Source organism: Lagopus muta, chromosome 13 (assembly GCF_023343835.1).
Source record: "Lagopus muta isolate bLagMut1 chromosome 13, bLagMut1 primary, whole genome shotgun sequence".
NCBI lineage: Eukaryota > Metazoa > Chordata > Aves > Galliformes > Phasianidae > Lagopus > Lagopus muta.
Genome location: NC_064445.1, coordinates 6,509,046 through 6,527,342, shown reverse-complemented (window position 1 = coordinate 6,527,342; position 18,297 = coordinate 6,509,046). Strand labels below are relative to the sequence as shown.

Sequence of the window (18,297 nt, the reverse complement as noted above, 5' to 3'; positions counted from 1 at the left end):
TACCTGACTTTATACTCCTACACTTGGTGTGCTCAAAAGTATTTCTAAAAGAACAAACAAAATCAACAGCAAGTAAAAAAAAAACCACTTTCCTCCAACAGTTAAAGTAATCCTTGTGGATGTCCTGGCAGCTATCGAAATGGGCTGAAAAAAATCACGTCAGCAGATGCTTATTCACATTTCCAAGGATGATATTGCTCACTCTAAATTCTTCCAAATAATCATAGCTATAATTGTTCCCTAAAACTGTCTTTTTTAAAATTATGAGTAATCTCTTACTTTAAAAAATTGTGTTAAACACAGATATGACCTAGATTATTCCCATCACATGTCAGTTGTCCAGCTGTTGAGAAAATTATCTGATTCAGAAATACAAACTACTCACATATTACCCTTGTTTATTAGAGTATTTTTATATTTTAATCATAAAATGCTTTGGAGAAGTGAGAAGAATGTCAAAGAAAATCTGAAAGCCACTGCGGGAATTTGTTCAATGGAAGCTAAATGAGAATTAAAACTCAGCAGTGTATTTTCTGAGAGTTTTTTTCAACAAAGAAAAAGATAAAATAATGCACATTCCTGTCGTACCAACAGAAGTCCTCAATGTGCCAAAAATTTCTTAACAGTTGGAAAAGGCTTATGTGAAGTGATATGAGAAACTTAAAACCAAACAGCTCCACTTCAGTGGAGTAACTGGTCACAACTGATTACCTAAAGAGAGAACTTTGAGAAGTATTACCGCAGCAGAATCATGCCAAAATTTCTGAAGGTGCTAGCAGTGCCAGAAAAATCCCAGTTAGGAAGTAGGAAACATCACAGTCAGTAAGTGGTTCTGTACTCATCAGATGGAAACTCTGGTCAAGTATCCCTTCATTTCTTTCAAATGTTTATTCTGAATGAGGCTCTGAGCTACTGTATAGAGATTGCTCCTAATCGCTCAGAGCCACTCTCACTTCTATGCCTGACTGGAGTACAATGAGTTTGGATTATGCTGTTTTAAATTATCACCCATTTGAAGTAATTTTCTTTATAAAACAAGATTAAAATGACTGTAATTCAAAACATTTTACCTCGAATTGATGTGAAAATTGTAGTGTTCATATTATTTCCATTTTTCAATTTGACAAAACATTTCACTCCATGTATAAGCTTTTCTGTGTTGTCACTATCTTGAGTGAAAATATGCATTTTACTCCGTGCATTTTACTCCTTCCTGATGTGCCTTATTTTTTAACACTACTTATTTAACTTTCTTAAAGAATGTCTTTATATAGCCTATTGTGGTACCTAGGGAAAATACAAACAGATTTAGGAGGTTTGCTTACCTCCTTTTTGCCCGTCACAATAACAGTTTATAACTTAGTACTGTTAAAATTTGTTCGCTGTTTTTTCCAGATGCCTGATGGTCAAATAAGTGCTGATCATAAAGCAAAAAAGAATTTGTAGTTCTTCCTGGAGGAGCTGAAACTCAGATTGTAGTGATTTTTATTTACATGAAACTTCCTTTCAATTGTTTTTATAATAATATCACAGTAAAAGTTTCTTGTGTTTTAATTCAAGGTTTCACATCTGAACAAATTATTTAGGGGAAGAATAGCCTCATCTCTTTCTCGGAATTTTAGTTCACAGACAGGCAGTCCCATCTGTGATTGTTTTTAAAAGACATGAATTCTGAGTTACTGACACGAGTTTCCTATGAATAATGGCATTTGTATCATCTAATAGAGAATGCTTCACACACAGTTCTTGTAGTGAAGTTCAGAATAATACTGAAAAACTGCAAAACTGAGCAACTTGCAAAGGTCCTTGGCTGAATTAATACCAGTAGAAACTATAACTAAAGATCCTGGCTTAAAGAATTCAAATGTGCAAATGTACTTAAATATAAGTCAAGCTGTATTCAACCATAAGTGAAATAGAATGCCAAACCTTATCACTTAAAGTAACAGTAATACATATGTCAGTTGTCAAACCCTCAGATCTTGGAGAGAGCTGCTTTTGTGACTAAATCTGCAAAGGATAATTCATTCCTTACTAGGGGGTATGATTTCATGAGCAGAAAGCTCTAACTAGTACATATGTATAGGATAGATTTAAAGTGATTATGGAAATGTCACCGCAGGACAATGCATTATTAGTAGCCCCTCATATGTTGTGTGCTGTTCCCTTATGTTTGCTGATAATTAAAAGCAGATTGGGATGTCATGGTAAGAATGAGTGCAAAATGTCCCTTTTATCATTTGCAATAAATATGAAATAGTGTTCTTTCTGTATCCTTCAGTGATTGTTCTATTTGTGTAGGTGACAAATGACATCTTTCTCCTTGTAATGTGCCTGCAGGGTTAAATGACTTTATTATTATTAATGAGTCATTGCTCCAGCTGCCCAGAAAGAGGGAGAACAGAAGACATAAGAGATTTAGACCTAAGTAATTACAAGTGTAATTATTACCTTTCAAATTTCATTTTTACAGCAATCAGAAAGTTGTTAATCAAACATGGCCCTTTCACATTTTTTGGGAGTCTCTATCGAAGGGATGAGTAGCTACATGGTTCCACAGAGGGCAATCTGTGGCAGATTGACAAAGTGGTAGTGACAGAAAACTGCTGTGAAAAATTGGTTAGAAAATGCTGTCTAGCTATCAAGGAGCCTGCAATTCAGAGGGTTTTCCAAGAAACAAACCCACCTGGGCTTCAGCCATATGGAGGAGAGTGTCGTCTAGAGGAGGACAGAAGCTGCAGGAGGGGAATCCTTTTGTCCTGTGGAGAGATGAAATGTCAGAGTTTTACATCTCTTGTCTGTCTTTGCACAAGGTTGTACATTGTGAGTAAGGAGTTTAATAAGCACAAGAGATCTGACAAGCTACTGGTCAGTACAGGGGAACGAAAGGGTGTGACTTACTGACTCTGCTGTAGTTATTTTTAAAATATTTCTAAAATAATTATTCATAAAATCTTGAAAATCCTCCAAAACAGAATTTGGTGGAGCATAAAGCTTGTCCTGTAGTAATGGTAAGGGAGTCATAGGAAATTTAGAAAATGGAAATGAACGTGGATTGTGCTAAGGCCGTGTTGCAGGTGCAGTTAACTGGAAGTAATACTGTTTTTCAGAATCATAAGCTGAACATGACATTGTGAAATGAAAAATCTGAGGAAAAGCTTTGGTGAAATTAGAACATTTCCTTTCAATAATGTCCTTACTGCATAATGTTGGACTAGCAGATATTCTCATATTTGAAAAATCCACATGGAAATAAGGAGGAAAAATGGAAACTATTAGTTCCTATACTTTGTACCCCAAAATTTCATTTGAATCAATGTTGTCACAGAACAGGTGAACTTGAAAAAACAACTTTGATGGAAAACTGCTTTGCCAGAAAAGCTTCAGCCAGCTTTACTTGCATACTGAACTCAAGTAGATAGTTTTAATACTGTTGATCAATCAAATGCAGTATCTAACAGCACTCTGTACTATGTAAGCAGTATTACATAGGTATTTATATTTGAACATCGTGAAAATATCTAGAAATATTCACAGTCTGAGTAATATTCAAAATAAAAACAAAACCTTGTTATGGTTTGTTTTGCATTCTAACAAAGGAAATGTTTTGTTTTCTTGAAATGCAATTGGGCTCACAGCATAAAAGCACAGAATATTTGAAGAATGTTGTAAGGGTTTTTGTTTGCTGCTCTACTGGTCTTTGACTTCAAATTTCTGTTTGTTTATGCCTGATGAAAGCAAAATTTTTTAGAACACATTTTCATTACCTATCTCTTAGGATGGCACAGGAAAAATCCACTTACTGATTTACTTAGCATCTGTTTTTTTATGAATTCCTTTTGAAAATAAAGATTTCGTTAATACGTCTGAACTATGAACAATTGCAAACAATTGTTCAGTTACTTTATATAACTGCTTAGAATTCTATCTTGATTACTTTTACTGTAAATTCAATACTATTGAAAATAATAGATCTTTGAACTTTCTGAAAACAGAGCCCCAGTTTGGTAAATGCATTAAGAAACTTATTAAAGTGAATTAAGAGTGTAAATACTGAAAACTGAAGCAGAAATGTAGTTATTGTTTCCCACACCAATCCCTTGATGCTGCGTGTGAGGTATCTCAAATATACCTGAAGAGGAACTTCTTGTCCTCTTCATCATCCTACACTCTGCTGAGGATGACTTGCTGGCCTGATCTCCTTAATTCATGAGTGTTAGAATTCATTATTAGAGTAGTATGAGTATACACTAATATTTTGATGGAGGTCATTTATCAAGAATAAACGCTACTGACCCTATTCTACCTAGAAATTCTATTCCCTTATCTCTTTGAAGTTCATCTATTTTCCTGTCTCCAAGGATAGATCTTTGTTCTCTAGCCAGAGAACCACAAAAGGTAATTGATTTTTTTGATTGCAGTGTTCACAGCCTAAGCTTAAAGAATGTATTTTCTGCTGTTTCCATAGTAAATGAGTTTATGTAGATTTAGTGATTCTTAGTTCTCTCTATGAATCTTCATGCTTTAAGTATTTAGTGATTTGTAAAAAAGAAAACAACTTAAAACAACACAAAAACACTGACCTATTTCTCTGTACCCTTGCTTGTCTCTCTCATACTTCTCTTTCTCCCCCACCCCCCTGGCCTTAAAAAACTGAGCATGGTGTAATCTTCCCTGTATACTTAAAGTCCAGGTATCGTAAACAATAATTGTCTTCTTTTCTGAATCTTAAATATATATATGTATGTGTGTGTTTGTGAATGAATGCAAGAATGGAAGTATGAATGAAAAAGGGAGAAATCTCTTTGGAAAGGTTGGAAGAAGAGAAAAAAACATGTTATGAATTATCAGCAGAAATGACTGCTAAATAAATTTCATTTTCAAATTACGAGCTTAAAAAGCTGCGTTTTGAGGAGTGCTGTACAAACAAAACCTCAAGTTCTTCGTATGACATTAATATAGGGTTTTTTTTCCCCTGTTTTTTGAAGAGAAAATATAGCAATGCACATATTTCCTTTGTATAATACCCTCTCTTTTTCCATTCAGTGCCTCTCAAAATAATGTTGATACACTACCAAATCCCACAGCAAACCCACATGCAAAAGCTTCTTCTTATTGAATTAAATGAGAGAACATATCATGTTGAACTGACTCTTGATTAAATAAATAAATGAACTTAAGCAAAACACATCTGTTTAATTGGTAAGGGCTCTTCATGTGCATTCCTAATGAGGCATTTGGATAAGTATTTGATCACAAAAAAGGAGACATAAATGCTACTTCAGAGTGTCTACTATTACCCAGTATTGGTTAAATGAATTTTCTGTCAATCGGCCCCTCTTCTGTTTTAACGTGTTCTTACTTTTTCTAAGGTAACAAACATGTCTGTGGTTCTAATAAAGAGAAAATAAATATGCAGGTATTTTTATTCCAGATTTTATCTTTTTAATTGTTTTATTTTAGAACTTTTTTCTAATATTATTTGGCATAGATAGTTAAATGTTAGATGTAACTTCTTAGTGGAAATATCCAAAGGGGGTTAATTGTCAAAAAAGCAGCAGGAAACAAGAGACAACTTGTATAACATTAAGGGGTGACTTCCACTATAACTATGGAAAATAATTTTTACAACACATTTGCAATCTAATCTCTTGAAGTTGATAAGAGTTATACTAATCCTCGTAGAACTTCTGCATCACATATTTCAAGTAATGTTTAAGGATATTTAAGAAAGCATTAAACTAGTTTTTATATATGAATACACATATTTTTGGGCAGTAAGGCCTTAGAAACATCATCATATTAGAGAGTACTTAGTGAAATAAGTATTGTATCTATTGCTTCAGACTCTCTACAAACACTTGAGGATATACTAGCATTACTATGCCTTCCATTTTGTGATCACTGTAAAAAATGGCTTTGATGAGAGAAGCAGAGTATGATATAAGGTTTTCACTGCACTCAATCCTGCTGGGATTGCTGGAGTGAGTGAGCCACTGTGTGTCACTTAGTTGTTGGCTGAGGTCAGCCCACCACATTAAGATAAAAACAATACTTAGGACAGTGATTCCAAGTGAAGACAGTGAGACAGTTATTCCAAGATGATAATTGCTGGGTATCTACAACTTTAAATAGACTCTTCTTTTCCTTCCCGCAAACAATAATTTTATCTGTAGAGGCTTAAAATGAAGTTTGACACATCAAGAGGAAGAAAAATTTGCTGTGTTACAAATGTCTTTCAGAAAACTGGTACTGGAAGTGTTTTCTCTTCCAGGGGCCGGCTGTAAAATCACTGCTGAAACTCTTTTTCATCCAGCATATTTTTGCGGGATATTGGGTTTACTGCAGAAATTCTACATCAGTAGAAAAGCTTGATATATACCACTGAAGATGTATGTGTGGGGGAAGAGGTACAGATTTCACTCTTTGTCTCCAGGTCGAAGGTTATTGCTGCAGGAAAAAACATTCTTCATTGTGTAGTTTCACCTTATCTAATTGATTCGAATTTAAATTTATATTCTGTGTTAAATAATGAACTCTGTATTAATAATTAAAAAGCTTCAGCACAAATGTAAAGCAGTTAATTAAATATTAAATAAAGAACATTGTATTACTCACTGTTTTAATCAATAGACTAGATTTTAGGCTATTCATTTTAGATGTTCATTATACTTTACAAGTTATGGTTAAAATTCTCATTGATAACTCAATATAAGAAACACATGCCTTTGCAAATTAGAATATTTGTTTTGCTGTAAACAAGGCCCATACATTAAAGATCAATAATACAGTTGGGCTGCTGAAAGAAGAGAGGTCAATACCATGCACTCTGCAATATTCTCACATGCATGTTCATTAGCATTGAGCAAAAGAGTTTGCAGGTGTTTGAGGAGCTCAGTTTTTTTTCAGAAGCTTATTTTTTTCAGTGAAATATCTTTCTGTGGAAAACAGCAATTACTGAAAACCAAACTTCTTATGAGATTGTTGCTTTTAAACAGTTTCTTGGTTTTGATTAATACAAGATTGGAATTCCAGTCAGAATAACAATGAGAAGCTTAATGAAAGAGTAATGTGCTTCGTTTTTGTTTTTTTTTTCTTCTAAGGCTATTATTTGTGAAGGAAAGATTCACTTCACTTCACAAGTGTAGTTAATTATACAGGAATTACCATATGTTCTCTCTTTTTGCCCTGATTCATCCTCCCTTCTCTGTCTTCTTCTTCACCAGCTTTCCCTATCCATCTTTAATAATGTTTGTTAGACTAGTTGAAGCCAGATGCAAAATATCCACATTTCACACCAGTGGGATTTTATAATAAAAAGCTTCACTCAGGACAGCTTTTAGGATTAAATTCAAATTAAAAACATGGATGTTAGGATGTGTAACTGTGATGACTGGAATGGAAGAATATTCTAGCAATTCTATTGAGCACAAGATGGCCACAGAGAGATATGTTATTTCCAGCATGCCTCTTGATTGCATATTCAGAATGTCTGGAGAATCAGCCTTCCACGGAGTGTAATTTAACATGGGATATGAGAGAGGAAAGCCCTGTATGGAAGGCTGAAGAGTAAAGGCAGTGGTGTGTCCTACTTGTTCTTTGGATAAAAAGGTTGAAAGGCTAAAACCTCAGTAATTTATTTAGGTTTTTGAGTTACCAAGATATATATGGGAAATAAAATATTCATAGGAAGCTTCTCCTAAAGGGATTCTATTATAAAAGCTAAAAAAGATGTATTATAGCAGCAGTTATTTAAGGTTTCTACATTCAAGCTTCTTCCTCCTGAACTTACTAAAACAGCCCAGTTTATACTAACAAACTATTCTGCCCTTCCTTTCTTATTGTTAATGTCATTTTAGTTCTCTTAACATAGCAGAGACTGCTAAATGATGTTGCCCAAGTGGCAGCTTTTGGTCACCAGGGTGATTCTGGGCTATTATTTCCCTATATTATGCTTGAATTCTTGCTTAGATTGAGTACCACTTTTAGTACATACACATGGGCAAAAGAAGGAGGGGGAGAAGGGAAGGGGGAGAGTGCAGCAGGGAACACAACCCATTCCTTAGGAGCCGTTGGCTGAGAAGAGCAGTATAAGATTGTCATCTTCATCACTCTGGTGAGTTCCTGCTGAGCAGAGAGCACTGAAAGTGCAATGGGAGCTGTTTAATATGAAACGCTTCAGTAAATGAGAGGTACTTCTGGATACTGACAGAATAGCATTGGCACTGCAAGCCATGTATTCATATATGTGCTGTGTTGTGAAAATATGAAAAATAGCTCAGCAATGGCATAATTATGGGCAATTTGCTTAATTGCTTGCTAATTGTTGCTTGCTTTATTATGAAACAAGAGTGCTTTAAATGCAACACTGGATGGTTTGCATCCAAAATGTATCATATTCAATACTGGCTTTTCATTAAGACTTCAGCATTAAATTCAAGCACTCTGTCTATATTCCATTTTTAATTTTTTTTTTGAAATTGTTTTTGAAATTTTTAAATATAATTTATAAGCTCCTAAACCTGGAATATGAATACTTTGCTAATGAAAATTTACCAATTCCTTTTGATTATTATTACATTTAATGTGGATAAAGATGGGGACATTTTAAGGATTCTCCAGAAAATCACACTGTTCATTGGTCAGCTTTAAGAATGTGCAGCTCCTTTTTGAAATGTGTTAAGAAATCTTTCAGGGGAGGTGTAAGGCAATAAGGCAGTTGTTAAAGTTTGGCCTAAACTTCTGGAAAAACACCATATACCTTGATCAAGTTAGCCTGTTTTGAGCAGTAATTTTGACCAGGTATCTTCAAAAGTCCCTTCCAACCTAAGCCTGCATGATTCCATAATGCAAGTAATGAATTTTGTGATCTTATCTTAGTAGTACACCTCCTGTTTGGTATGGACATATGGGTATAGGGGTAGAAAAGAAAGTGTGTCTTATATACAGCAATGTACACAGCATTATGAGAATGCTGGTAACACAGTCGTATTAACAGCTTGTCTTCCTTTGAGAATTCTCGATGAGGAATAGTCTTAAACTTCCAATATTGATCTGGAAGCTTCAAAGCGTGCAGCATTATTCTATGTATTTTGTAGACTGATAGTGCAAAAAGCATTATAGAATTCTTCAGCTTTATTTCATATGCAAGAAGAATACTCAGCATTTGTATTTTCATCTATACCATACATGGACTTTGTAATCATAGAAAGGTACAACCAAAAACAAACACAAAACTAGTAAGTAGTATTTTTTATAACTGCTTTTACTGAAGGGTAGCTACCTGACAAAGTTGAAACTCAATGTTTTAAGTGAAAATAATTGTTCTTACTGAAAAGTGTTTTGACCTATAAATGATAAAGACTGCAGAACAATGAAGAAAGCCTTTTAACTATTGTGCTTTTAGTTATATTTGACAGTTCTGATCTAAACATTTCATAAGAACTGACATACATTTTCTTTAAAAAACGTTCTTAGTTCTGAGGCAGACAGTTTAAATAACAGCTTCATTCCTAAAACAATCTGGAGTTCAAACAACACTGGTAAATTCACATGTGTATGAGTGTGATCTGTTGCATGAATTAAAAATTCTTTCATATTACTTGTATGTCGTAGTTGATGATTCTCTTACATGAGAAGATGTTACTAGGCAATTTCTGTACAGAAATTCTGTATTCTGAAAATACTCAGAAATGGCAGAAACCTTCTTTAACTTGATTGTTAGAGGCAGACTCCATAGATTTTTCTTACCAGAATACTTATGGGACTGAAAGAATAATTACCAATATTACCATTTTTGAATGAGAGAAAGGCTCAAAAGTTTTTCTTTTCACCTATATTTAGCAGTGACTTGCATAAAGTAACTATTACAAACAGTTGCCTGCATAAAAAGACGCAAAGCAAAAAGAAGCTTTAAGAGTAGCATCCAGCAAATTCAGTGGTCAATTTACACAGCATTGGATAAACGGCCTGTTGAGCACTGAACCTGACTCTCGCCCAGCAGTGCTTGCATTCCTCTTCATATTGTCCTCTGGGATGCTCTGTGGAGCCAGCCTGACTCCCTCCTTTTAAGTGAGCAGCAAATGGAGGAGGGGGAGCCAGGCTCAGTGCTAGTTACATTGACTCCTTTCTTTCTAAGTTGGTAACAGAATTTTGGAAATCAGCAGCATTGTATTGTAAGTTGGCACCGTTAGCAGTACACTTTACTGCTGATAAAAAGCAGGAATTGTTAAAAGTAACATTTTTATAACTAAAGTATAGTTTAGATGGCAATAGACTGCCAGGGCCCGGAAGCAAGTGAGAAAGATTTCAAGTGCTAATGAAGAAGAATGATATCTTAGGAGAATGGAGAATGAATTTGAAGGACTGAAAGAAGCTATATTTCATGACCTAGAAGAACAAGCAAAAAAAAAGATAATGTCTGGTGAATATTCATGAAGAAAAAAATCCTATGTTTTGTGCTGGTTCATTGAAAAACAGAATTATGCTCCAATGGTCATTTTTACTTCATTTTGCTAAAAAAAATAATGGTTTTGTTTATTTATTTCTAATTCACGCCAAATAGAAGTTGTTTTGCATCCTGATTGTCCTTGCTAGTAGTTCTTACTGCAACAAATCAGTTGCTGAGATTTTCTAAGATTCCTTTAAATGTAAATAGTGAGAACCTTGCCTGTCTCACAATATATGCATGGTCACACCCTTAGTTAATTTGGTTTCCTACAGCATACCCAATCTCCTAAAAGGTGCCTTAGGGCTGCAGTAATGCTATGGCCTATATGCAGATGTTTTAAATTAAAAACAAAACAAAACTCTTCTATTCATTTTATAAAACATGTTCTTCTTTTGAAGTTACAGTAGAGGTTGATAATTTTTTTTTAAGTGCAGTGCATTATAAACAAAACTTGACTGTTACTGTTGGAAAAAAAAATGAGTCAGACAGAAAAGTACTTGTATGTCCTAAATACTTTTTTATTTGCTGTTCTCTTGCAGCACTGCAGAGCTGCTCAGTAGAAAATGGAAGTAACTCTTCAAAATTAATGAGAACTGTATATTTTGCATATACTAATTATAAACAGTGATGAAAAATAGAATTATTTTGACAATCAAGATTACATTTTACAAATACCTACACTGACAGATTATGATTGCTACAAAAAAATGTATCTTCTCAACAGTCTGTAAGTGCAGGATTGTTATATAATTAAACTCAAACCTCAAAGCCAAAAATTTGTACTCATATCATAGGATTGTGCCCAGAGTTGTACTAACAATTTGATAGCGTCTTTGCGTAATATTTTTGCTAAAACTAAAACTCATGTGCAAATCCTTTATTAAGATAATAAATGAGACTGGCATCCTGAGAACATTGTTGTTCTTTGCACACTAGCATGTTTCAAGTCTGCATGCAGTCTGACAACTCATGACACAAAGTTACTGTCGTACTGATCTGTCCAGATGGTGTTAAGAATGTTTTTTAAGTGATCTTTTATTTCTGTAGTTGCCTTGTCTAAAGCTTAAATGTTATGTTTTTATTGCCAAATGCTGATTTTAATTGTTTAATTTTATTTTTTTATTCGAGCATTAGATAATACTACGAGTATTGTAACTACTTGCTATGTGGAGCTAGTAATACATAAGAATTATTATTTCCAAACAAATAACTGTATTTTTCCAGCTGAATTAATTAAAAGAATTTTAGGTGATATCTTGAAATAAAAGGAACACTGAGGGATTGAGTATCAAAGATGTTTTGTTAATAAATGCAAAAATATCAGTTTGTGCATAAGTAAGGGGTTACTCAACTCTTAGTCAAGGATGTACCTGATTTCAGTGAATTGTCTTGATCAGAAGAGAAGGAAACTTGGATAATTAAAGAGCTTTAAGACCTTGTATATACTCAGATTTATTTTTCTAATAGCACATAGTAGGACACAAAGAGATTAGACTAATCTAGCAGTAGTAACTTTTTTTGAGTGAACTGTTTTCTCTACTGAATTATTTTCATATTTATATATCCCACTACCCATCAAAACTGGATTAGTATTTCAACAGGAAGGTGCCAACGCTTTGTCAGGATTACATTCAGACATATGGAGACAACATGACAGTAGACATGTTGAAATGCTAATACTAGGGCAAAACAACATTTATAAACACTAATTTCCCTAACAGGCAGATGCAATGTACAGTGTCCTTCAGGAGAAATTATCAAGAATATAACATTAATGAAACAGCAAGAAACCAATTGACTACTTATAAGTGGTAGACTTTAAAAAAAGATGCATCCTGTATGTTGGACAGCAGCATTATGTATTTTAATGTCTGAAGGAAAAACTAAATCCGTTTGTATTTAGATGTAGTATGGAAATATGTACTTATGCTTCGTAGTTTATACAGATTTCAACATTCAAAGTAAAAAGAGAACATTAAATTAAAGCAGAAATAAAGCATCTGTTTACAAACAAAGCTCAAAAGATGAGAGGCTCCTACTTAGAACTCATATTGCAATAAGTAATTTGTAACAGCATAATTTCTGTGCTAGTTGCGAGCCAGAACCCATTTCTAAAGATTATCTTCTTGAAGCTAGATATTAAAAATACATACATAGCTTTTATCATAAAAAAGAATAGTGTTGAAGTTTTGTGAAAAGACACAGTGAAATATCTGAATGGAGACTTTTCCTCTCTTCTGACATATTTTAACTCTGTTCATAGTAAGATAATATAAAATTATTATTATATATAATATGAAAAGCATTTCAAGGGATGATTTTTGGAATTTTAATTACGTTAATTTGAATCTACACTACCTAGTAAAACCACAGTCATTTAAATGAAATTGATCAAGATTTTTTATGTACTGAAAACTATGTGTTTCTCAGTTAGTAGTTGGCCTTTGAACACATTATCATTTCTGTAATCCTTTTCAAGAGCACAAACCTTGCATCTACTCAAGAGCTCTGGTTCGATTACTTGTAAACTACAGAGGTTACAGCTTTTCTTGCTATTACCCTTTGATTTTTTCAAGGTTTCCAGTATTGAATGCATCAAGAAATCAATCCTCTTTAAAATAACTGTAATGCTGTCTTTCATTCTTAAAGTTCTTGAGTGCATCTTTGTAACCAATGTACCACCTTTGACTATATCCAAATTAAATTTGTTTTTTGCCTTAAACAGAGAAAAAAAAAAAAATCCAGCATTAACAGCATATTTTTAAAATCTAATTTTAATCTTATTTTTTCATGAATGCAAAAAAGTATTGTATTGCTAGATTATTGTAAAGCTTTTAGCTTTATTACTAAAGGGACAATTTTAGAAAGTGAAAACATCATTATATGTAGGCTGTGTAAGGGCTTTAGTTACTTGGGCTGTAGTGGTGTTATCATCTGTTCTTAATGCTAATGTTTTTTCTGATGCTTGCCAATGTCACCACTGTGAGCCTCCAAATTGAAAGCATCTGTATGTTCACTTAAGTCGTATTACTGCAGGTATTTTCTTTCCAAAATACATCCTTTGTTTTAGAACTGGGATTGCTTACTTAACCTTCATTCTCTACGTACATCGTTGTTTAAATCTTTTGGTAATTTTTTTTATCTTGTTCTGTCTTCCCAGCTATTGAAGTAAATCTCCAGAAAGCCCTGGCTGAGGCCTCTGAAACCTGCACGCAGGAGTGTCTCATCCTGGGCCATTCTGACAACTGCTGGATGCCACCTTCTTTGACACAGTATCAACAATCCAACACACCTTTGCCATCATTTGGCTTCCAGCAAAGCTGGGGCCGAGGAGCCAGGTCTGATGGACGACACACTCTTGGGAGGCCCCTTCCAAAGGATGACACTGACAAAGGCCAAGGTGGGCCCAGGCCCCAGTTCTACAACACCTGTGAAAGACAGTGCACCAGCGAAGATCCTGTCAAAGTCATCCCTCTGGCAAATTTTGCCATGTCCCACCAGGCAGCAGTGTCTGGGAGTAGCACTACGTTTATCCATGAGCACCAGCTATAAATGCGTATCTGACAAATTGGCTATTTCAGGCTTTAAGGTGTTACTGTATATAGTCACAGCCTAACACTGTTCTTAGTGCATATACAAATTTGTTAGGCTTGTGAATATTTATGTATATAGAATCCTAAATTTAACTTGAAAAGCTAAATCCTTAGGACTTAGTTAAAGAAAATTCACCCCAATTCTTAGTAAAATATATAAAATAGGGAAGAAAACTCAAAATCCAGAGCCAATCAAAAGAAAACCTTAAAAACCTGCTTATTTTCTAATATGGGTCTATATGGTACAAATATCTGCTAGCAGGTCTTCCTCCCTGTTGAAAGCAATTTCTTAATACAGCTTAGGAAACATTGCAGTAACATAACTTACCAATTTTTTTCTGTCTTCATTGTTATAATTTATAAAGTATTCATAGATTTCACCTTCATTTGCTTACCAATAGAGATCAAGTGGTCAATTTCTTTTTTGGTTACCTTACACAATATAAAAAGACATACTTTGGAAGGATGGTGTACATTCCTACCAAAACTTACTTTTCATGTAATTGAGAAGAATGTACTCAAAGACATGACAGCTGCTTTTGATTTTAATTTTCAGTGGTTGAATCTACAGGTATTTATTCTTTGAAAGAATGCAGTAGATGAAATAGAAAGCTCTTACTAGGCTTTTCTGTGTGAAATAGACAACAGGACAGGATGCAATATAGATCTAAAAGTATTACAAGATTTTTTTTTTTTTTTTTTAAGATTTTCCTTTCTGCAATAATAAAAGCAACAGTATAATGCATATGCTTTTCAGGCTATGAGTCTAATTTTTTTTATTTTTTTATCTTGCAGAGCTTGCTTTGGCTACTGTTCCTGTTAGTTGAAAATTACATGGGCACTGCTGAAATCAGTAGGAAACTGGGGTAGTTTTTTGGCTGATGTCTTATTGTGGCTTTAAGCTACTGGTGTTTAAAATATTATAGTGATGTATATGTTTGTTTTACAGCTATAATCAATCACCTATTGCAAGTGTTCAGTAAAAGGTTAGCGATAATATTAGTTACTTCACCCCAAACTTAGAAGATAAAGGAGTAGTTGTCATTGTAGCTTAGTTTATTATTAGAGAATCACAGACATTTCTCAGCAAAGAAAGAGGAATCCAGGTAATGAGTGCTGGATAACTATAATTACAAACACACTCCAATCATATTATTTGACAAAGTCTCAGTATGATTCTCTGTAAAGATGAGGATTTTTTTTTTAGTGTTTTGTGAACTGGATGGTATAATAGTAGCAGAAATAAAACTAGTAAATTCTGTAGTGGTTAAAATGGAGATTCCTTTCTTCAGTGAAAAAAAGAAAAAACACCACATTTTCCTTTTAGCATTCTGTTGCTGTTTAGCCATCATCATTTACAGTGTGTACATACCAAGATCTTTTTCCTTAACAAACTGCATAATTTTGTTTAGTTTATTACTACATTAGATGAGACAATTGAAGTTGTGTGGAGGGAAATTTGAAAGTTTATGAATATTTCCCATGGACAGAATTCTATGTAAGCTTCATACTGTAACTTACGTGTAACATAAAAATGAAAATGAAATTTAAAAAAGGAGTGTAAAAATGCTGTAAAAAAGCTGCTTGTAAAATTTACAGAAGTTCAAGTTGTTGAGGGTTTCCAATGAATGCTAAAAGAGCTTCTATTTTGTGCCCAGCAGGTATAAGTAGCTTTATATATTGTTGTCCCCACTGTAAATCTATTCAAATCACATTTACATTTTATGTGCAAAATTAAACAAAAAAAAAAAGAAAAAAAAAGCATCACTTTTAATCTACTGGTAGGGTTTAATTAATAAACATCAGATTATCTGACGATGTACTTCTGGGTTTTTTTGTTTTTTTTTGTTAATGTAATTTTTTATAATGTTTAGAAAAGACATGGCACACTGCTTTCTGGTTGCATGTAAATCCTGGGAGAAAAAAAACAAAACAGTCCTTTGGCTACTGACACACAACGGTTGATACAGCTCATTTTCAGTTCCAGGACAACTAAAAATTTGACAAATTAATTTACACCTAATATATACAGAGCCATTTGTTGTTTGCTTTGGAGACATCATAGTTAGAAAAATTCAGCAGTCCTTTTCAGGATATACAAAAAAGCTTATCTGTAGTTTACACAGCCTTACCAAACACATTAATTGTGCAAATTTAGAATAAGGCTGGCATATAATACTTCCTATTGTAAGCAGTGGACTTCAGTTTTTATTATACAAGTCTGCTATATTGTGTGTATATAGAATTGGCAGCTGCACTTGAAAACTCATTTTTTTCCTCTCAACAGTCCTTTCTGACAGAATATTGTAATTGAAATTTATTGGCAAAGCAATCCATTCCTACAGTTTTGCTATTTTCACAGGAAAAGATAAAGACACTAGAATTATATTTTTTTTCAGAGGCAGAAGAACAAAAGAAAACAAAAAAGTTTAGCAAATTATTTCTAAAAAGAAAACAAACAAAAGAAAAAAAAACACCTAGACAAATGAACAAAAAAACAACAAAAACCCGAAGAACAACTGCTTAAGCAAGATGAATTGCAAAGATGAATGTGGTAATAGGAAGTGTTAAATGTCATATCCAGGAAATTGTGTTATAGTATTGTAAAATTCAGTCATCAAGATACATAACACTTAATTGTAAATACATACTGTATCAGGAGTTAAATGTTGCTTTCATTTTTGCATATTATATATCTAATATGTAAAATTATGCATTGGAGGCAACATTTTTTTTCTGTGGTCTGTTCAAGTGTCATGTCAGTATCCAGAGGAATAACGTTACTATAGACTCATTACACATCTTGCCATATATATAAGTAATTTATCTAGTGCATAGGCTGTATATTTTTGTGTAATTTTTTTAGTCACTTAACTTATTTTATCTTACTTGTGTGAATTTGTGAAGAAAACGATCCTATATACAATATGCAGTAAAATGGTAGTTACATGATTAGATTTGTTTCATACAGTGTAACAATAAATGAAAACCTTTGCCTTCAAAGTAATGTGTCACACAGTCTAGCCTAGATTTTTTTTCCCAAGCTCAGTACATGCTTGTTGCACTTCCAACTACTGCATTGAGAAAATAAGTGGTAGCAGCAGAAAGAGTTTTTTGATGATGTCAAATAGCCAAGTGTAAAAAATGGAGATGAATTGAAGTCAAACTGTTCATTGTAAAAATAATTAAAAAATAATAATAAACAAAAGCCAGTTCTTTGTTTTGCTAAACTGTGCTGTATAACTTAATTCTAAAGGAAGAATATTTAGGCCCTATCTGCTTGACCAAACAGAGGCTACAGAGCACCTGCTCTCTCAGGGCTATGAGGCAGTCAGATGCAGGTCATTTAGCTAATTATCATGGCAGTGAGCCCATGCTAATAGGATCTGAGGGCTTAAGAATGTTAGTGTGATGCCTTGGTTTGAGGAAAAGTTAGTTAGGTAGTTCTGAATACAACCAAGTCTTTTTGTATCAGGTGGTATCAGGTATTTATGTACCCCTTGTATGCACATATGCGGGTTTTCAGTTTTTGTGGTGTTTTTTTTTCCCCCTGGGAGAAGTGATACATTGCTCTGCTGTGTTCTGGGCAAGCTCTAATCCAGTGAGGAACCACTTCAGCCTCAAATTATCATTGTTATGCCCGCTTCTAGCATGGTTGAGTGAGATAGTTGACTTAAATAATTAAGTCATTAATGGTTGATTAGTGCAAGGTCGTTTGATTCAAGCTTATGAAGTTTGAGAAAGTTGAGAAGTTTGATCATTTACACTTGATTTTGTTCTTAACAATTCTAGCTCAAGTTTTGCTTTTGCAGCTTTGAAGCTGCTCCTTATTAAATAATCATTTATTATATGATTACACTGCAGTTTACTACCATTATTTAATTAGGTAAGTGAAAAGGGAGGGATCGGTTTGTGCAGACACAGAGCAAAGTTGAAGGCAAAGATTTTATTTGGTATATGTAGGAAATTGTGTATAACATGTTATCCCTAGTGAAGAAAAGAGACTGACGGTTTCTTGTAAATATCTGGGTTTGTATTTCTGGGAAATATCCCTGCTCTATGGCATACTACAGGATCTGAGAGTGAGCAGTATATGTCTGTGTATTGAAGCAGCCCTAACCATGCTTTACAAATCGTGCAGTTGGACACCATATATCATTGTCCAGCAGCTTTTGAAGTCCAGTAAATTTACAGTAATTCTATTTCAGGTTTATGTACAGCATGTTGTCTTGTTAATTACAATGTTTATTAATA

The 18,297-nt window shown here is 33.8% G+C and overlaps 1 protein-coding gene across 4 annotated transcripts in view; it reads left to right on the top strand.

Annotated features, from left to right (window-relative positions):
* The window catches only part of PCDH11X (protocadherin 11 X-linked), a 439,839-nt gene extending 423,400 nt beyond the window's left edge, over positions 1-16,439 (top strand). For 3 of the 4 annotated variants that reach the window (XM_048959958.1, XM_048959959.1, XM_048959956.1), the window contains exon 7: positions 13,611-16,439. In XM_048959958.1, the coding sequence (XP_048815915.1) occupies positions 13,611-14,002 (392 nt within the window). In that variant the 3' untranslated portion in view covers positions 14,003-16,439. The remainder of the gene's footprint in view (positions 1-13,610) is intronic. The other variant, XM_048959957.1, reaches the window with a different exon arrangement.
* Positions 16,440-18,297: the final 1,858 nt, after the last annotated feature.